Consider the following 20,322-nt stretch of genomic DNA (forward strand, 5'->3'; position numbering starts at 1 on the left):
ACCCTACCCCGTATCTGTCACATGTATTTCTAAAGATTTGTTGCAGAACAACCGCGAATCAGTATATCCAAAAGTGACTTGCATTAGTCAATGGGATCACTAGGGAGTCCCCCTCTGTCCCCCAGTTCTCCTCCACATGTGCCTCCGGAAGAGCTGTCCAAACTGTCCCCGCAGCCCCAGTCCCTCTGCCACTACCTGCCCGGCCCTCCTCACCCCCCGTGTGCCGTGCCTGCCTCACATGGCCTCGCTGCGGTGCTCGTGATGCTGCTCAGTGGGTAGCCCGAGGGCCTCTGCATCGTAGCTGTCCTCAAATGTGCATTTGTCATCTCTCAGGAGAAATGTCACAAGTAACTTCTCACCGATAACCAAAGTACTGGAGTTTTTGAATGGTTTTCCTTTCAAATTTTGCATCTTAGATTCATTTCGATTCGAGTTGGTCCTCCCAGTGTCAGCCTCGTTGTCGTCCTTGTGTGCTTTGGTGGCTTAAGAGAAGGCAGTGTGTTACATCGGCGACTGCACCTGCGCAAGGTCCCAGCTGTACTCAAGGAGTCCGTCAGGAGTTAAGGATCCTGAAGCAGTAGCTGAAGGTAAGTGACCCCTCGCAGGATGGAGTCCAAAGTCCAGTGTCACAGAATCCGTTTATCTGTAGGTCAGGCCGAGGCCTGGCCTTCACAGCGCGGACACCGCTTGCCGTGGTCTGGTGCCATGAGCCCATTTCCAGGTTGTCTTCTTGTCCTAAGCCTCGGGTGCCAGCCAGGTGCTTCCTCTCCTGTATTTGTGTCTTCGGGGCACGGGGCTGGCTTACGACAGGTATCCGATGAATTCTTGTTAAGTGGTCCAATGGATCGACCAAAAAAGATGTTCTGACGGGACAAGGCACATTGGAGAACAGAACGGGACTGGTGTGAGCCAGGCACAGTCCTAACACACCGGTTTTTTCCTTTTCTCGGCCATCACTGGTGAGCGCAGGTCTGACTCGGGCCAGGTTTCAGTTGCTCGCTCTGAGCTGTCAGTGGTGGTAAAGCCTACAGGCCGCTTCCGGAGGCCTGCTGCCGGCCCTGGTCGTCCGCTCTGCCATCACGCCCCCACTCTGGATTTCCAGTTCTACAGCCATGAAATAAGAGCTGAGGTAAGCCCAGTCCGGTTCTGATGTCCCAGAGCACTTCTCCTGGGCCCCGGGATGGTGTCTTACAGTTCGCGACACCTTCGTCCAGCCTGTCCACAGTGCCTCTCCCGTGGGGGGGGTCACACATTCGGTGTGGCAGCAGCTGGGTTCTTGGGCAGTGGGCCTGGGGTGATGCCTCTCATCCTTCTGAGGTTTTCCCCACTGGGAGGAGCTCAGCATCATGTCGCTCACCCTCTTATATGGTCAGAATCTTCCCGGAGCCGCCTTAGTGGGCTTGTCACCTACAAAAGCAGTCCTGCTCTCCCTGGTGATTCTGTTTTTCTTTTTCTCTGTTTCCCCCTCCCCCCCCCCCGCCCCCCACGTACATGTGCACGAGAGGGGTGGGGGAGAGGGTGGGCACTGGTGGGGGGGAAGGGGGCAAAGGGAGAGAGAGAGAATCTTAAGCAAGCTCCACTCCCAGCGTGGAGCCTGCCTGGTGATTCTTTTTAATGTTTAACATCACTCAGTGTCAGAACATACTGGTTTTAAATCTTGCTGTTTAATCCGTATCTCATTTTGGCGTGATGAGACTTGAACTCCACTTGCTTTCTGATGTGTGTGGTGAGCTGTTAGGTCACCTGCGAGTCTGTCCTTGTCTAGAGAGATGCATTCTCGCGCTGGGCTTTTTCTTTCTTTCCTTCCCTTTCCACGTACTTCCGTTCTGACTTCTCTGTGTCTCTTTTCTGGTGTGCCTGGATCTGACTGTGACCCGATCTCTAGGAGAGCGAATGAGGAGAAGGGAGGTAAAGGTCGTGTCTGGGCTTGAGCATCTGGGTAGACACTATCCCGTTTACGAGTGAGGTGACTATAGGAAGACAGGTGAGCGGGAGCTGGAGAGAGCCATCTGAGCCGGAGAGAGGCTCGCCGTGTCAGTGTGTAAACGCAACCCCAGTTGGGGAGGGTATGTGAACTGAGAATCGAGATCTGGGTGCGAACCCTGGGAAACAGCAGGAAGAAACAGGCGGAGGAAGAGGGACCAGAACTGAGATTGCAGGGGAGGTGCAGGTGGAAGTGTGGTATCCCAGGGCCACGGAAAGGTGGCGTTCCAGACAGAGGACGTGGGCCGGCCCTCACGGGTTGCAAAGAGGTCCGTTGGAGGCGGTGCCGAGGGGGACGCTGGTGGCCTTGGCAAGAAGGGTGTTGACGAGCGGTGGGGGCCAGATCCAGAGCATAGAGTCTCTCTAGGACAGAGAGAGGGGAGTGACAGGACACTGGGGGGCACGCGTCACTGGCATCAGGGGCTACCCTGTTCTGTGCTGCTGTCCTGTGTTCCTGACGCAGGCTGATTTCTAGAGAAGGAATTTCAGAAGATCTAAGCAAGGCCTCTGGAGGTCTCACCGCCCAGTACCCAGCATCATGACCTGTTTGTGATGCCCTGCCAGGTGACGGGCACAGCCTGGGTGCCCGGGATGCAGAGACACGGGCTCCACGCCTCCTGGCCTGAGCTGACGGCACCTGGCGCCTGCACCTCCGCCAGGGAGACCTGCCTGACTTCTTGGCCAGGTCGGTCCCCTCCTTGGGGACTCACAGCTGCAAGTGGCGCCCCTCTGTTCCTGCACCTCCCTGTTGTGCAGGTCAGTCCCTTACTTCTGTCTCTCCAGCCAAGCTGGAGGCCACGTGCACGCAGGGACCTTGCCGATCTTCTCCGTTATCCACAACGAGGCAGAATCGCCAAGTGCCTGCTGGGTTCTCAATAAACATCGAAAGGAAAAAGAGAACCTCAGTTAGTTTGGCAAAGATGGATGTAGAAACTGCTAACGTACAGAGGGCCCTGGGGATTCTGGTTGAGGGCTGTTCCATTCAGTCTGGAGGAGTGAATGTCAGCCTTCACCAAGGAGGTTGCGGTCTTGAGAGTTTTGTCCCGGGGCTGATTTCCTAGGCTCTCCCTACGCCTCTGTCCTCTGCTCATTTTTCTCCCCTCTGGCCTTCCCCGCAGAGTCCCCACGGTTGAGTAGGGGAGCTGAGAGCCGTTCTTTTCATCTTGCTTTGCAGCCTGGGCCCATCTCATTTCCCCAAGTTCCCAAGCATGTTGGAAGTGGAAAAAATCGGGAAGCCCCCCAAGAGACATACACCTTCAGGATCAGTGGGGCAGGGGCCATCTGTGTGTGCTGCCTCCTCCGTGACCAGACCCAGGAGCCCAGCTGCTTCCTTGGCTTCTCCTAGCTCCAAGTTTAAAACCAGAGCTACCAATACCTCTCACGGACTCGGCTGGGGTGCGGGGGGGCGCCTGCCGGAGACCGAGGTCAAACTTGAGTTTGTAGACATAGGAGAGAGGGCTGTCAGTGGCCACAGCAAGATCGGACCGTCTGCCTCCCCGAAGGGGAGTGAGACGGATCTGCCCCTGCGGAGGAAGAGACCTCACCCCCTCCCCAGTTCCTCGTCGGTCCCTTCACCTGACGGAGTTTTCCTGGAGGAGCAGGAGGAAGGCACCCCGGGCCTACTTGTCCACAGTGAGACGAGCGAAGCCTGCTCCCTGGGGAGGCCCGGTCTGCACCCAGCTGCCTCCCGTGAAAAGTGCCAGGCCAGCCCTGGGCGGAGGAAGCCAAAGGGCGACTCTGGCCTCTACAGCCTCAAGTCTGTGCTTGGGCAGGAGACCCCTGGGCAGCCCGAGACGAAGGTGTCCAAACAGAAGGCACGAGGGCAGAGGGAGGAGGGGGAGCCGACGGGAAAGAAGTCGAGGGCCCCAGCGCTCAGCTCTGGCCAGTCCCCCTCTCCCCCAGCGCTACACCAGGCAGCCGGGGCGGACAGGCCAGAGGCGGGCCAGCCTGGTGAGAGTGAGAAGGCAAGACGAGCTGACCTCCTCATCGCCCATCTGGCCAGAGAGCTGCGACGCCTCAAGAAATGGAAGAAGAGGCACTTGCTTGCGGCTGTCGGGGACAAGCCGCCCTGCCTGAAGAAGCTGGTCAGAACTCTGAAAGCGGAGACCAAGGGCTGGGCTTTTCCCGGGCATTCCCCCGGCCCCGCGGACACTGCGGGTCACAAGGCCGTGTCAGACATCGGACGGTTCTTTACCATTGACTGCAAGGACGTCTGCCACGTCACCTGCACTCTGTGTCATGCCAGCATCAGACTGGGCAAATTTAAGGGGCATTTCCAAACCTCAGGCCTGGTCCGTCACTTGGTGAGTAAGCACGGACTAGAGAGAGACAGAAGGCCAGCCGCCGCCAGCCCGGGGGAGAAGAAGGACGGGGCCGAGGAGAGAAAGCACAAGGGCCTGCCCGCAAGTCCTGCTGGCCTTGCCCCTGAGGGGCTGCCGTCACCAGGACGCTGCACGGATGCCTCCCCTCTGGTGGACGGTGGCAGGCAGCTGGCGGCGGGCAGGCCTGAGCAGCTGTCACTGGCTCCGCCTCTCTTGCCTCCTTCCTGTAGAGATGACCCTGCCGCCTCCCCGCCGGCAGTCGGGGTGGGCCGGGGTGGCACCCACGCCCCCGGCCAGCCCCGAGCACAGGCCTGGACCCGCAGCATCGCGGAGTTGCTCTGCAGCCTGGCTTTGCCGCTGTCCTTTGTGTCATCGCTGCCTTTCAGAAGGTTTATGGCCCAGGTCGACCCTTGCTACCACGTGCCGCCTCCCGCCTTCTTCTGCGGGAGAGCCTTGCCTCTGCTCCGTGAGGCGATCGAGGAGCAGGTGTGTCGGGAGATGCAGTGGGCCAAGGGCAGCTGTGTCCACCTCACCGTGTCCACCGCTGCCCGGGACACGGTTGTGGACTACGTGGCCATCACCGCCCACTGGGGAGCCGTACAGCCGGGCAGTCGGCGGGTGGCGTCGGGGAGCCTGAGAAAGCAGGCCGTGCTGTGGGTTCGGGGCCTGCCCCAGGAGAGCTCTCCGGAGGAGAGGCAGGGGGAGCTGCGGGAGCAGGTGGGCCTGTGGCTCAGCCGCAGCTCCCTGCAGCCAGGCTTCCTGGTGTCGGGCGGCTGCCTCAGCCTGGAGCAGGCAGTGAGGACAGAGGGCTACACCCACCTCCCCTGCTTTGCCCACTGCCTCGACTCCCTGGTGAGGAACTTCCTGCGTCACCATCAGAGCGTCCAGCTCATCCTGGGTACGGTGCGGGCCATCTGCAGCCATTTCCAGGGCTCCGCGGAGGCCCGGCGGCTCCTCGGCCAGCTGCAGCAGCAGCGTGGCCTCCCGGCCCAGCAGCCCTTCTGGGAGCTCTCGGACCACTGGGTGTCCGCCTACTGCTTGCTGGAGTGGCTGGTGAGGCAGCAGCGGCCCCTGCAAGAGTACGAGAGGCGACACCAGCTGGGCAAGGCTGGGACGGCCCTGTCGACTACGTTTTGGAGCCTGACGGACAGTCTGGTCACGCTCCTGCAGCCCTTCTGGGTGGCGGTCCGGGAGGCGAGCGCCGCGCGGGCTTCTTTAAGCCAGGTGCTGCCCCAGCTACGCTACCTGCATATCTTCCTGGAGCAGGTTAACCGGCACTTCGAGGAGCAGGGCGGCGGGGAGGTGGGGGCAGCCGTCCGGCTGGCCAAGGGCTTGGCCCTGCAGCTCTCCACAGACGGCCAGCTCAACGAGCTCTTCCACCGCAAGGAGTTTGTGCTGGCGACCCTCCTGGACCCCCGCTTCAAGGGGAAGATCGAGTCCATCCTGCCCGCGGGGGCCGACATTGACCACTGGAAGCAGGTTCTCGTGTACAAGGTGAAGGAGATCATGGTGTCTGACTACTCCTTGCCTCCCTCACCCTCCCTGCACAGCCCCAAGGCGAGGCGTGCGGGCCCTACCCCGAGCGGCCGAGTCACCAGGAGCCTCGGGGCCGAGGGGAAGGGCCGGAAGGTGCCTGTGCGGGGGGGCGGCGGCTCGGGGTCTCTGCTGCTGGACCAGAGGGAGAAGAGCTTGCTGGAGCAGCTGGAAAGCGTGGGGCTGCTGGCGTCCAAGAGAAGCGGAGCGTCGCTCTCCACCGAGAGCCACTTGGCCAGTGTCATCGTCAAGAAGTACCTGCGTGAGAATGAGACAGTTGGCGCCCAGGAGGACCCGCTGGTTTACTGGGAGAAGAGGCAGGAGGTCTGGCCAGCTCTGGCGAGACTGGCCACTGTCTACCTGTCCTGTCCCCCGACGGGGGCCTTCTCTAGAAGCGTCTGTGCCTCCCTGGACAGCCCTGCCCTTGCAGAGCATAGCGCCCCTCTCCCAGTGGGGACCATTGAACATCTCCTCTTCTTGAAGAGCAACCTGGAGACTTTCCCCGACTACCCTGCCCCTGCCCTCATCTTCCGCAGTGGAGACCCGGCCGACGGGGAGCGGAACAGCGAGGCCGACCTCATCTGACGCCCTGAAAGTCTGCCTGTGGGAAGTGTGTCCGGCATCAGAGGGGAGGGCAGGATGCTGCACCCTAGGGCATTAGACAGAGGCGGCCAGAGTCCTCCCTCCACCTGTTTGGAGGGAATAGGGACAGGTTCTCGATTCTTGACACATTGCCCTTTTTTTCTTCCCCAGGGTGATGTCATTTCCCATTCATATATTGCTTAATTTGTCTCTAGCGGTTTGTGCATAGAAAAGGTGAAGTCTCCAAAAGTGACTGTAAGTTGTGCCACACACCTCTGTGGGTGGCACAGGGACCCCGCTGAACACCTGCCATGCGCAGGATCACCGCCACGACAGAGACTCACCCGGTCTCGGATGGCAGTCGTGCTGTGGTAAAGAACCCTGAACTCCACTGGGGATGGGAGGCGATGGGCCGGAGGAAGGGTCTCTGGGCTCACTGGAGCAGCCACGGGACTATCCACTTGTGCGCTGTGTTAACCGTTTCCCCCTTGGCTGTAGCTGTGTCCTGCCTTGGCTGGCTCCTGGGCACCGTTTGCCAGCCCACTTGCCAGGTAGGTAAACTGAGACTCAGCAGTGGCGATTCGGAACGAGGGAAGGTGGCCTCCTGCAGGAGAGACGAGTGTCCTCTGTGCCTTAGTCATGGTCCCATCCGTGTGACCAAATCCTGTCCGCAGACACATGTTGGACCAGGATAGGAGGACTCGGATTCTGGATGTTCAGGGGTGAGCGTTGCAGGGGGTTGGCGTGGATGAGCCAATTCCCTCAGCAGGGCCCACCCCCTCCAAGCTGCCACCTGTGTGTCAGCTGGGTTTGCACAGCAGGTGGGAGGGCGCTCGGTCGGTCGGGCCCAGACCTGCCTGCTTGAGGCGTGCGGATTTCAGGGAGCATGGGACCGGGGGCAGAGCAGAGGTCTGTGCACTGGAGAGTCAGGGATTCACCTTGGTGACTATGCAGTACTATCACCGGCGGGGGCGTGGGGCGGTGAGCTGGAGGGCCACATGTCTCCTCCCAGGCAGGACTTGGGGGCACAGAAGTCCCGATTTCCAGTTAATGTGCTCTTTGCTCCTCTGTTTCCTCTCCTGCAAAAAGTGTTCTTCCCAGCTGTAACGTGGGGAGCACGTACAATTCCTCCCTTCCTCCCACCACCGCCCCTACCCGGTCCTCCCGTCCTTTCCCTCCACAGCAGCCATCTCCGTCTAGACGGTCATCGAGCCAGTTCTCCAGGGCATGGCTCCCTAACCGTCGTGGTCAGTCTGTGGGCTTGCCCCTGCCCGGGGGCCTCATCTCTGAGTCTGGTGGGCGTTGGAACAGTGTCCGTCACTGGGTCCTTGCACGCCTCCCTCTGGCTGCTCGTCAGTGCCCTCCACTCAGCCTCATAAATGTTGGTGTTCTTTCGACGTCGGCCCGTGACTGCTCCCTTTCTCTGTGCGCCAGGGGCTCCTGACCACATTCACCCCCAAAATAGCGTGTGGTTGGGAAGCTGTGCGTAATCCCGGACAGAGGCCTGCAGATACTTAAAGAGGTCTGTGTCCTCCAGAAGCCTGGCCCGTGAGCCACACATTCTCCCTGGGCACCTCTGCGGATGACGCTTGAGTCCCTTTAGCCTAGAGCTTCGACTGCCTCCTAGGCCCGATGCACATGGTCACCTCCAGCTGGATGTCTTCTTGCCCCCTCCCTCAGGCTGTCCCATGTGCCCCACATGTCAGGGAAGGGAGCCCCTGCATCCAGTGACGTGGCTAGACCCTTGGAAGCTGTTCTACACGCTTCAGTGCTCGCTGCCTTCCGTGAAGCCCTGTCTCTCCAGTGCTTTTATGGCAGGTTCTAGTGTCTGGTGACCCTCTCGCACCCCTCACCCCCATGGGTGACAGTTTTTTTTTTAATTTTTTTTTTCAACATTTTTTATTTATTTTTGGGACAGAGAGAGACAGAGCATGAACAGGGGAGGGGCAGAGAGAGAGGGAGACACAGAATCGGAAACAGGCTCCAGGCTCTGAGCCATCAGCCCAGAGCCTGACGCGGGGCTCGAACTCACGGACTGCAAGATCGTGACCTGGCTGAAGTCGGACGCTTAACCGACTGCACCACCCAGGCACCCCTGGGTGACAGTTTTAAGTGGGTGCAAAGTTGACCGCGTCTCACTTACAAGCCCCAGCAGACCCCTTTTGAATACAGTGAACCAGACCTCTTAGTGGATGCCTGGAATCGCTTTTGGAAAGAAATGAAGTGGAAATGAAGGGGTGTTGCGGACTGGAAGGAGCTAGGTAAAGCCGTGGGGGAGGCAGATCAGATCTGTTAGCAGCCTCCCCAGCTCCCTGGTGGGGGTGTGGGAGGAATTCCGGGCCCGGTTTCCTTGGAGAGGGAACTAAAAAACTGCATTGATTGTGTAAACACAGACTTGGGACTGGTCAACACCCTGGAACCCAGGTTTTATAAACAGGAGTGAATGGTCCCATGGTTCCTTGCAGGCATCACTCTGCCTGGCCCAGGCCCGGCTAGAGTCTGCAGGGTTGGGAAGCTGCCACTTGGAGCAGAGGTCCCTTGTTTTCTCTCTGCTCAAACCTTGACCCCTCTGTGGCCGGCATTGCCGATGTCCCCCCGCCCAAGCCTCCTCCCTCCTGCGCGTGGTCTCCACTGGCGCCTAGGCTCATGCTGGCCCACAGCCATTGGTAACTGGAAAGGCCCTCCTTCCCCTGCCTTCCCGGAACCCAGGTGCTACCCCGGTCCTTCCGTCCAGGATGGCTTCTTTGCCTGGCCTTCCCCCGCTTGCATTCTTAGGAAATGACGTCATGTTTGCAGGTAGGACCATTCTGTCTGGCACATAGGGATTGATGCCCTTGCGTCGATGCCAGAGTAAAGAGCTAGTTTGGCGGGCTAGGGTGGAGAGCAATGGCATCAGGACTGGCAGTGCTGCACCTGCTCCCGGGGCCGTCACCGTCCCTTCCTTCCCTTGACCTTAGGCTCCTCATTGGACTGAGAGCTGAGCCTTCAGGCCCCACAGCTGCAACCAGAGGTTACACGTTGGCCTATGCAATCTGGAGACCATTCTGAATGCATTGCTAATGTTTTAAAAAAACTGGGTCAGTTAAAAATATTTTTAAAAGGGTGGGGGAGTGCCTGGGTGGCTCGGCCGGTTGCATCCGACTTGGGCTCAGGTCATGACCTCGCGGTTCGTGAGTTCCAGCCCCACATCGGGCTCACTGCTGTCAGCCTGTCAGGCCAGAGCCCGCTTTGGATCTTCTGTCCCCAACTCTCTGCCCCTCCTCCACTTGGATTCTTTCTCAAAAAATGAATAAACGTTAAAAAAATTAAAAATAAAATAAAAATAAAACATTGAGTCAACATTTTTGAGAGACCGAAGCAAGGCCTATCGTGCTGTCTTGCGTCTGCATATGGAAGGAAACAAAACAGATTGTTGGTGGTGGTGACCTATAATCTATTCAAAAACTAAAATAGTTAAAAAGAAACACCTCAGAATTCATAAAGATAGATCATAAAGAGCGGTTGCCAAAAAAGGAGAATTTAGAGATTTTGCCTCCCGGTGCAGATACGGAAAAGGGGAAGAATCTGAATTCCGTCTGCTATGGCCGTAACTGCTCGAGCCTCGTCAGGGCCCCCCGCTTAGGTGGGGGCCTGCGCCTTGCCCGCCTCCCTCAGGGGGGCTCTGTGGCCTCAGGTCTTGCTGGGCCAGCTCGCTTTCTGCCTCAGTGGCAGAGGCTGGGCGGTACTTGGTGCCGTCGATGGCTGCGGACTCAGGACGCTCAGGAGAGGACTGCTCACTGTTTGCTTGTCTCTCCTCAGGAGCCTCCGGCCCTTGAGCAGCGGTGCTGGAACCAGGCGGACTCGAGGGTGCCTTTTTCTGGGCGCGCGCTCAGCTGACCCCTCCCGGCACCCACGTCCCTGTGACAGGACCAGGGCCCGGGCCGCCTGGACGGACCGCGTCTGATGGAGCCCCAGGCTGAGAAGCCAGGAGAGGCGGACGGGGCGCGCGTCACACCGCAGCTGCTCAAGTCGCGCTCGGGTGAGTTCGCCCTGGAGTCCATCCTGCTGCTGAAGCTTCGGGGTCTGGGGCTGGTGGACCTGGGCTGCCTGGGGGAGTGCCTGGCTCTCGAGTGGCTGGACCTGTCCGGCAACGCGCTCACCCAGCTGGGCCCCCTGGCCTCCTTGCGCCGGCTGGTGGTGCTCAATGTCTCCGACAACCGGCTGACGGGGCTGGAGCCGCTGGCCGCCTGCGAGAACCTGCAGAGTCTCAATGCCGCGGGCAACCTGCTGGCCACCCCTGGGCAGCTGCAGTGTCTGACCGGCCTGCGGGGCCTCGAGTGCCTGCGGCTCCGGGACCCCTTGGCCCGACTCGGCAACCCGCTGTGCGCCAGCCCCTCCTACTCCACGCTGGTCCGAGAGCTGCTGCCTGGCCTGAAGGTCATCGATGGCGAGCGCGTGACCGGGCGTGGCAGTGAGTTCTACCAGCTGTGCCGGGACCTGGACAGTTCCTTGCGCCCCGGCTCCAGCCCGGGCCCGAGAGCCGCTGAGGCGCAGCCCTGGGTAGAGCCAGGGTACTGGGAGTCGTGGCCCCCCCGGAGCAGCTCCATCCTGGAGGAGGCGTGCCGGCAGTTCCGGGACACGCTGCAGGAGTGCCACGAGCTGGACCGCCAGGCCAGCGACAGCCTGGCCCGGGCCGAGCAGGCGCTCGGCCCTGCGGGCGCTGCCTCGTCCTTTGTGTTTTGAATATGCCCGTGGCCTGTGACAGCTGGGCACGGGACCCTAGGGTTGGCACGCTGCGGCCCGGCTGCCCATGTCTCCTCTCCTGCCTTGGTACGCGTCTGTGCGCCTTAATCACGCTGGCCACCGGGCCGCAAGTTGGGCTCTTTGTTTACCTGTGTTCCTAAGAGCAGCCCCTCCCTCCTACCCCCACCTCAAGGAAGATCCCATACTGTCCCTCCACGCACTTCAAGGACACACACACCACCTCCGCGGCCTCTAGCATGGGTGAGGACCGTCCTCGAGCGGCTGGCGGCGTGAGGCTGTCTGCCACCTGCGCTGTGCGGCTGGGAAGGAGGCTGCGTGCTGAGCCGCGTCCTCGGCCGCTGCCACCGTGGCTGCGCGGGTTCGTGGCTGCGCGGGTCTGAGACTTAAGGGAAGAAAGGCGCTTTTTCCTAAGGCTAAAGGTAAGAAAGGCAGGGCGCGCGTGTCTGCTGTCCCGGCCAGTCCTGGGGAGAGGACGCGGCAGAGCACCGAAGCTGGCGTCCTCCGCCCTGCAAAGCTGCCTGTTCAGAGGACCCTCTGCTGTGGTCCCCCCTGTCCCGTGGGACCCTGGAGCCTTCGCTGCCCATCCTCACCCTCACTGATCCCTATTAAATCTTTCTGTTGGCGGAAGCATCGCTGCCTGTCATTCGTGCGTGAGCTTCGTTTTCCCCAGCACGGACGGGAAGTCTCCTGTCCCTCCTGTAAGACCTCGCTCCCACAGTTGAGCCGAGAAGGAGGCCATACAAGAGGAGGAGAGCACGAATCTGGGAGAGCGGTTTTATTAGCTCGGGGATAATGGGATCGTCCTCCCTGGGCGCGGGGATGGGAGGTGGGTCTTTCACTGGTTACCTCCTGCTGTCCGGGAAGCGGGACAAAATTCTAGAGGAAAGGAAAGAGAAGCTAAGATTTGGGTGTGAGGGAGGCTGTTTGGGTCGGTCCAAGCTTTTTTCCCAGGCTCTGAATCCTTACCCCTTCCCCCCCCCCCCCATCCCCGCCGCCTCCCTGGGCCCCACCCTGGCCCAGCTGTCCCGGCTCCGCCCAGTCCCCCTTGTCCTGGCCACCTACCAGCAGGCCTCAGCTGGGGGGCAGGGCCTTGAAGAAGGCAAATTGTCCCGGGAAGTAGTAGCTGTGGGGGTCCTCTCCTGCACGCTCCACCCTGCTGCACTGCCCCTCGTGCTGTTCCTCAGGCTCCTGCCAGCGCCAGCAGCGGCTCAGGCCCATGGCTGTCCCTGCTGTCCCCGCAGCGGCGCCCCGGGGAGGGTGGCGCCCGCCTCCACATCCCTTAGGGAATAGCGGGGCCAGGCCCCGAGCCCCTCCCCACCCTCCTTCACAACCTCCTCACCCCTTCCTCACCTTCCCCCCCTTGCCATCCTCCTCCCCGCTCCTCTCCACCTCCTCCTCTGCCCGCTCTTACCCGGTGGACCTGCGTGAGTATGGGGCAGTGGACCATCCGGCCTAGGACTTTGTCTGCAGAGTTCAGCTTGATGCAGGCCAGGCATTTCCGCTTCCTCTGGGGAGGGGAGCATGGGGCCGGGGGAGGAGAGAGGTCAGGGCAGTCCTGTGGCCCCGGCGGGGTGGAAACTGGGGGCCGCGTGCTGTGGGGATGGGTGCTCCCAGCAGGCTGTAGGGCGGAGAGGCGAGGGGTCCTGCGGGCCAGGCCCGCCCCAGGACGGGGAGATCTCACAACTCGGGCCCATCCTGCAGCTCTCAAGCTGATGGTGTGTGTGCAGGCAGGACTCCTTCCCCAGATGGACTCTCCCCACCAGACTTTGACCAGAGCCACTCTACTGATATATTAATTTGCATTTTCTTCTGGGATTTGATTTGAATACAAGGGTCATGACATAAAAGTCTGGAAAAAGTCACTGGTATAATCCAGTCCCTCCCTTAACAGACGGAGGGAACTGAGGCCTTCAAGGAGCTGACAGTCACAGGCTGGTGATTGGGAGGGCCGGGACTAGCACTGGATCTCCCAGATCGTGGCACTCCCAGCCTGGGGACTCCCCCGTGGCAAGGGCTGTGCCCCCCAGGTGACAGAATACAGTCAAGCCCTGTTACGAATCAGTCCAGGCTGGGCTGTGTCTACTTGAAGACTCACGAAAGTGGGGAGTTCACCGGGCCTGGGATGGGGACCCGGCAAACCCCATACCGTGGGCCTCTTCCACCAGTGACTGGAAGCCGGAGAGAGGAGTTCGGACAGGAGGAGGACTCTCCCTGAAGAACATCTGTCCTCTCTGCTCCTGCCTGTCCCGGCCCTGGCCGCCCACAGTGCCATGACCCGGGGCCCACACAGCCAGGTCGGCTTCTAGGGAGGCTGCCCCAACCTCAGGGCTTTTTGCTGGACCCCGATGACATATGCTCGCACCGAGTGAATGCCCCCATCTCCCTCCCTCCCTCTCTCTCTCTCTCTCTCTCTCTGTCTCTGTCTCCTCTCTCCTCTCTCTCACACACACACACAGGCCTTCACTCACCCCATTGGGCTTGACTTTGCACTCAGCTTTTTTCCAGTCTTTCTTCCGGCAGCTCGTCTGCTGGAGCTTAAATTCCAGCCTCACAAAGGTCCCTGCAGGGAAGAGCTGCCGACAGACAGAGGCCAGCAGCCGGCTGAGCGGCCCAGCAGTCCCTAGATGTGACCTGCCCCTCCTCCCCTGCGTGAAACAGCACATCTGAGGAGGCGGCTGGGATGCCGGCGCCTCTGGAGAACTGGGTGCTCGAGCCCAAGCACTTCTGCACCTGCTTCCTGCCCCCTCCCCTCCCCTCCCCTCCCCAGGCAGTGCCGCTAACCGTGTCTGTGGCGCTGTCCACGCCAATCTCCTTGAAGGCCCACTGAACAGGCGGGTGCTTGTGGAATTCTTCCAGGGCCACCTGCAGGCCCCGCTGCTGGGCCGCCGTGAGCTCCGCTCTGCCCAGGCCCACCATGCCCAGCCACAGGGCCACGGGGATCAGCAGCTGCCACATGGCTTCACCTCTGTCACCCTGGCCTTGCAGAGAGCGTGTTCAGCCAGGGGAGCCACCAGCCCGGGCCCTGCAGCTGGTGGGGGAGGCAGAGGTGGAGGGGCAGGAAGTGGCCCTCTTGTCCAGACTCCCCTGGTATTCCCCTCGTCCTTGCTCCCCTCTCCACCCCACCCCCCACTTTGCCCTGGATCCAGCTCAGCCCACGGTTGGCCTTGTCCCGGCTAGATGCTGAGCTGGCTTTTGTCCTCAGGCCAAGAGCCTGGGAAGCCCTCCGGTCTCCCACTACCACGGTTCCGCCTCACTGTTTCCTAAAGCATTTTTTCTCTCCCCGTGTGTCTCCAGTCGCCTTTCCTGCCTGCGGCCCCCAGAGCTCCTCTCTGCTTCCCCCACCTCAGCCTCTCCAGGTCCGCTTCTGCCCCAGCACGCCCGAGCCTGCTGGCCTGCTGGCTCCCTCGTAGTCCTGGGAGCCCTGGCCCTGACACCCCCTCGGGCCCCCAAGGCTAACTCAAGGGGGAGGGGCAGGACACAGAAGGAGACCAGCTGGAGGCAGAATATTTTTGGGAGGACGTAAACACAAGGGAGGGGCCCAGAGCAGGGTGGGAACCCGGAGGATGCTTAACCCTCCCTGTGCTGGGGCTGCCTGTGGCCATTGGCCCTACGTAGCCCTGATCCCCGAAACCAAACCGGGGTCTCAGCTCCACCCTACCATGGCTTTCTTCTTTAGGCAGAAGTCTCCTTTAACTTCTTTTCTGGGGCCTTCCCCCACCACCCCTCTCCCAGCCCTTCTGATCCCGTCCCCCAGCCCACCCCAGCCCACCCCAGCCCACTATTGGGGTTGCCTGAGGCGTGGACCCACCCCCAGAACTCCGGTGTACTGGCAGTCTTAGAACCAGAAGGTTACAGATGTGGAAACAGAAGCCCCCTCGGTGAAAGATACCAGGGTGTTGCCTTATAGCAAAGGCTCACGGACGGACAGACGGACAGTTGGGTTGACGGATCTCACCCTTGGAGCTGCTCCCTGTGGCCCCTCCTCTCACCTAGCTGCCTCTGGGGCCCTCTCCCCTCCTCACCTCCTCTCTGCTTCAGGGCCTCTGCTGCCCTTCTGGCCGACTGTGGCAAGCCTGTCAGCCTCTTCCTGCCCCCCACCCTCCAATCCGGTTCGGCCCCCATCTCCTCCCACACCCCCCTCCAGCTCCCAGCCCTCCCAAGGCTCCTCCCCACCCCGTTAGGATAGGCAGCCAGCCCTGGAGACCTCCCACCTCCCATCCACCCTCCCGCTTCCCCCGCCCTGACTTGCCGCCTGACCTTCACCCCAACCCTGGCCAATCCACCCTCCCCTCCACTTCCCCTTGGCTGAGGAGCCCAAGCATTCAGCGGTCTTGGCCCCGGCTTCTCCATGGAATATGGGGCTGCCCGGCCCCCTGTCCTGCCTCTGTAGGGCTGCCCTCTTCTTCAGCCCCTCCTGGGTGACCAGTCCCCGGCATCCTCAGACCCACATTTCGGGAAAGCCTTCCCACAAATACAGACATCCTTAAACCCGATGAGGCCTCAGGAGTCATTCGACCCCTCCCCCTGCCTCCGAGGCCACACGGAGAGAGAGGAGTATGGTGTCCAGTGACTTACCACCAGCAAACATGTTCAGTCTTGATCCTGCGCGTCTCATCCTTGGTGCTGACAGATTCAGAGGTCTCGTGCGAGCCCGCAGGCACGTCGGAACGGTGTGATGGAATTCACCAGGCTAGTGTGGGACGAGGGGGAAACTGTCCAAATACCACTCAGCCGCCATGCATCCTGAGCAAATAGGAACCAGCTCTGGGACCCGGTGGGCCGGGGACCAGCACTGGCGTTTCTCTGGCTCCAGGCCCTAGGCTAATTACCCCAAACAGAGGGTCTCATTTACCCTCCCCCCAAATCCCCGGAACTTCTGCTTCCTTCTCTGCAAGGTGGCCGTCAGAGACTCCACGCTACGGGCTTGTTTTGAGGATTAAATGAGGACATACGTGGAAAGTGACTGATGGCCCGGGGTTTGGCACAAGTTTCCTCCCCTTCCCTATTCACTCCTGCTGTGCTTGTCCACAGGGAGCTGACAGCTTCCTTTGCCATGTGCTCTGGGGGTGCCAGAAAGACCCTTGGCTTCTGGTAGCTCAGTTACCACGGCTCCTTCCCAGCCGGCTTGTAGAACAGGTTCTGTGTCTCAACCATGGTTGTCTCCTTCCCGGCTTCTTTCTCCTTGTGAATTTATATCTTTTTATTCATTTACCATCGTTTTGATGGAGTTTTGGAAGGGAGTAGGGATGAACACATGTGTGATCCACCATGTTTAATCAGAGTTCATGAACTATTTTTATTTATACACACTATATACGTGTGTGTATATATATATATATATATATATATATATATAGAGAGAGAGAGAGAGAGAGAGAGAGAGAGAGAGAGTGTTATGGGCTAAATTGTGTTCCCCTAAAATTCATATGTTGAAGTCTTAACCCCAAGTACTTCATAATGTGACTGTATTTGGAGTTTGGACTTTAAAGAGGTAATTAAAGTAAAACAAGGTCATGGGGGGGGGGACACCAATCCAGTATGACTGGTGTCCTTATAAGAAAAGATTAGGACACAGAAGGAGGGCCACGTGAAGACACAGGGAGAAGACAGCCATCTACAAGCCAAGTAGAGGAGCTTCAGAAGAACCAACCGTGTGGACACCTTGACCTCGGACTTTTGGCCACAAGAATTGTGATCATAACTTTCTACTCTTTGAACCACCCGGTGTGTGTGTTACAGCAGCCCTAGCAAACCTACACACACGCGTACAGAAGAAATCCTTTCCTAAGACTTGGTACTATGCACTCAACCCGATTATTAGAAGAGCCACGTCTTTGTCTATACGACACAATAATCAGTGATCCAAAGAATGAGGCTAGGATGGCTGATACTAGGCTGAAAAAGAATCAAAATTAACTTTTTAAGAATAAACATATGGGAGCGCCTGGGTAGCTCAGTCGGTTAAACATCCAACTCCTGATTTCAGCTCAGGTCACGATCTCACAATTCATGAGTTCGAGCCCCGCATCAGGCTCCATGCACTGACGGTGCGGAACGGAGCCTTCTTGGCTACTCTGTCTCTTCCTCTCTCTGCCCCTCCCCTGCTTTCTCTCTTTCTCTCTCTCTCTCAAAATAAATAAGTAAACTTAAAAAAGAAAAACATTAAAACAAAAGAATCAACATATGAATCTTGTATTTTATCTGGAAAAAATATTTAAGAGATCGGGATGCCATTTTTAATGTTTTAACGTGGCAGGAAATGAAACTTGGATTTTAATCAGCGGAAGTACCTTAATATTAACATGCCATTAACATTTTATAATTTATAATTACTCTTTCAAGAAAATTCAGCAAACTAATACAAGGAATTTGCACCTTTATGGAGTACATTTAAAGAGTCAGCTTCATGATGCAAAATTATTTTTCTAAATCAAAGTGGTCAGAAGGCAAATACCAAGCTGAATATCCAACAGACCTCATGGAGTCCATTAAACCTCACGCAGGGATCCACCACTAGATGGGGATGGTGAGCACAAGCTAGGTCCTTTACCCCTCGCCAGTTCTCTGCCAATTTTTTCTTAAAAAAAAAAAAAAAAAAAAAAAAATTTTTTTAATGTTTATTTATTTCTGAGACAGACAGAGACAGAGCATGAGTGGGGAAGGGGGAGGGAGAGAGGGAGACACAGAATCCGAAGCAGGCTCCAGGCTCCTAGCTGTCAGTGCAGAGCCTGATGCGGGGCTGGAACTCATGAACCACCTGAGCCCAAGTCGGTGGCTCAGCCGACTGAGCCACCCAGGCGCCCCTCTACCAATTTTTTCAAATAATAGGCTGTAGAATTATTTTTCTTACATACTTGTGGTAGCCTATGGTCACTTTTTGATTTATGGTTTGACTGTAAGAAGTGTTTTTAGCTCCATCTGACCCATAAATCATGCCAATCTGTTACAATGATTTTTGTCTACCCTGCACACATTTGTTAGAACTGTGAACCAGGGCAGGCACAGATAATAAACAGCGTCTCCACCAGTGGAAGGTTCTTAGAGCAGTTTAGAAGCTATGAAATTAAATACTTTCCAAATGTTCTTTTTAAAATTAATTTTATTTTGTATAATGTGGTTGAATGTAGTAATTTAATGGAATGTTACTGTGTAGTAGTTCATGATGTTATATTGTAATTTTTTTTTAAAAATTAATGTTTACTTATTTTTGAGAGAGAGATAGAGACAGAGCGTGAGCCTGGGGGGGGGGGGGCAGAGAAAGAGGGAAACACAGAATCCAAAGCAGGCTCCAGGCCCTGAGCTGTTAGCACACAGCCCAACTTGGGGCTCGAACCCATGAACTGTGAGATGGCGACCCGAGCGGAAGTGGGATGCTCAACCGGCTGAGCCACCAGGGCGCCCGTACTATTGTAATTCCTAATAACGTCCTCAAAACAAACCTTCTTAAGTCCCGTTTAGAGGAGACTCTTCTCATGTTTTAAGACAGCTGAGGCAAACCACTTCTGAGAACATCTGAGGTCTCATTGGCCAGTTCTGAAGGCATCGAATTTAACTGTGACCCAGATTTGGTCTTGGAACGGAGGAGAAAGGCTCTGAGTTGAAACCAGGCTTTACGTTCTGACTCGCCACGTGGATTTGTTTGAGAGGAGTCTGGGTGGGAATGAGCTCAGGTCGGAGGTAGCACTTTCGGTATTTGGTGAACACGCAGAGTGGTTGCGTGCCCCTTGCAGGAAGGAAACACTTGCACATACACCTGCTTCTGCTGAACTGCGAAGGCTTCACAGAGATTCTATTTAGAATTTCCTTGTGTTTCTAAATCAAGCTTGGCTTTTAGTAGATTTTTAAACCACAAATGGATACCCACAGGCTTCCAAATCCACCTTTTGAATTAAGTTGAAGAAGACACAGCCCGATGCCAGTCGGGAGTAGAAATAGACCCGGCATCATCCTAATAGAGGTGATCTGACCTGGAAAGGGTGAAAATGGAGATCTCCAGGGAAAGTCAAGTACCTCCTCTCTTGGCTGAGACGCCAAAATGCTTTGTTGCCACTCTTCCTGGCAGCGTGTGGTCCTGAGAGCAAATCACCAAGCGGCTGGTAAACGTGGTCCCCGGGACGTCAGGCGTCCTCCTCCCACTGAGCATCGGTTCCCCTCAGAGCCAGAGGCTCCTCAAAGGTTCTCGCGTTCCTGTCATTCTAGAATAATGTTCTGGATAAAAGAATGTGTCTGAGGCACTGCTACCTACAGTCAGAGTCCTTCAAGGGGGAGAATTAGAGACCCAAGTTTTCTCCTAAGTGTCTTCTTTTTTGCCTCCCTCACATATTGATTGGAGTTTTCCTACGAGGAAAAGTGGTATTTTTCTCTCAGAGTTCTGTGAGACTCCTATCGTCTGCTTAACAAGCAGTGGCCAGGGTGGGGAGAGTTTGAAGTCTGCTGGTAAACGATTGATCCAGAATGCTGCCTCCACACCTGTGTGTTCTAATCCAATTCACTCAGCGTGGGCTGGAGCTCTTCTGTTTCCTCAGTCATTTGGCCCACAGCGCTTACCGAGTTCCTACCATGAACCCGAAGCCTTCCTAGAGGCTGGCTACAGTAGACAAGACAGGCCAGATCCTTGCTTTCTAAGTGAGTACATATCTAAACGGTTTCCCGTGGGTGACGAGAGCAATGCAGAACAGTAAAGCCGAGTAGGGCAGCTAGCAGGTGATGGGGTAGGAGCCGGTGGGGGGCTGATAAAGACCCTCTGATCCCTGCTCAGGTCCCAGTGGCTGGAGTCTATGAATGTTACCTTGTATGGCAAAGGGGGCTGCAGATGTGAGTAGGCCAAGAATTTCGAGATGGGGAGATTATGTTGGGGAGCGATAATTAACAACAAAATCTCCTACCAACCCGGCAAAAACTCTCCTCAAAGGCAGAAGAGAAAGAAAACAGTTTGTCGAATAAACAAGAAACCAGGAAGAGATGTACATTACAGGCAGTCCGCTAAGAGATCGGGAAAACAGAAAGAGATCTCACCCTGTTACACAGCCCAGCAGATGCACACACACACACACACACACACACACACACTCTCACTCACTCACTCACTCACTCACTCAAGATAAAGTGTAACTAGTCCTTCCCGGATTTGTCACCCGTAGTTCATCCTGAATTCACCTGG

The 20,322-nt window shown here is 57.4% G+C and overlaps 3 protein-coding genes across 8 annotated transcripts; 2 read left to right on the forward strand and 1 right to left on the reverse strand.

The window, feature by feature from the left end:
- Window positions 1-498: 498 nt before the first annotated feature.
- LRRC61 (leucine rich repeat containing 61) lies at window positions 499-11,789 on the forward strand. Of its 2 annotated transcripts, none has more exons than XM_032592478.1 (2): window positions 499-587; window positions 10,218-11,789. In XM_032592478.1, the coding sequence occupies exon 2, from the start codon at window positions 10,362-10,364 to the stop codon at window positions 11,139-11,141; it is 780 nt and encodes a 259-aa protein (XP_032448369.1). In that variant the 5' UTR covers window positions 499-587; window positions 10,218-10,361; the 3' UTR covers window positions 11,142-11,789. The 2 variants fall into 2 exon arrangements, with proteins under 2 accessions (XP_032448369.1, XP_030164600.1); XM_030308740.1 differs by lacking the exon at window positions 499-587 and adding an exon at window positions 1,042-1,129.
- Window positions 507-6,669, forward strand: ZBED6CL (ZBED6 C-terminal like). 2 transcript variants are annotated; one of them, XM_030308729.1, is made up of 2 exons: window positions 507-587; window positions 3,158-6,669. In XM_030308729.1, the coding sequence occupies exon 2, from the start codon at window positions 3,192-3,194 to the stop codon at window positions 6,420-6,422; it is 3,231 nt and encodes a 1,076-aa protein (XP_030164589.1). In that variant the 5' UTR covers window positions 507-587; window positions 3,158-3,191; the 3' UTR covers window positions 6,423-6,669. The 2 variants fall into 2 exon arrangements, with proteins under 2 accessions (XP_030164589.1, XP_030164588.1); XM_030308728.1 differs by lacking the exon at window positions 507-587 and adding an exon at window positions 1,046-1,129.
- Window positions 11,790-11,922: 133 nt separating the features above from the next.
- Window positions 11,923-15,266, reverse strand: RARRES2 (retinoic acid receptor responder 2). 4 transcript variants are annotated; one of them, XM_030308742.1, is made up of 6 exons: window positions 15,185-15,266; window positions 13,944-14,190; window positions 13,631-13,735; window positions 12,574-12,669; window positions 12,225-12,350; window positions 11,923-12,038 (listed from the first exon to the last, which is right to left on the reverse strand). In XM_030308742.1, exons 2-5 carry the CDS (start codon window positions 14,115-14,117, stop codon window positions 12,234-12,236), a joined length of 492 nt encoding a protein of 163 aa, XP_030164602.1. In that variant the 5' UTR covers window positions 14,118-14,190; window positions 15,185-15,266; the 3' UTR covers window positions 11,923-12,038; window positions 12,225-12,233. The 4 variants fall into 4 exon arrangements, with proteins under 4 accessions (XP_030164602.1, XP_030164603.1, XP_030164605.1 ...); XM_030308743.1 differs by lacking the exon at window positions 15,185-15,266 and adding an exon at window positions 15,118-15,179; XM_030308745.1 differs by lacking the exon at window positions 15,185-15,266 and adding an exon at window positions 14,971-15,108.
- Between the last annotated feature and the right edge of the window lie 5,056 nt (window positions 15,267-20,322).

Source organism: Lynx canadensis, chromosome A2 (genome assembly GCF_007474595.2).
Source record: "Lynx canadensis isolate LIC74 chromosome A2, mLynCan4.pri.v2, whole genome shotgun sequence".
Lineage (NCBI taxonomy): Eukaryota > Metazoa > Chordata > Mammalia > Carnivora > Felidae > Lynx > Lynx canadensis.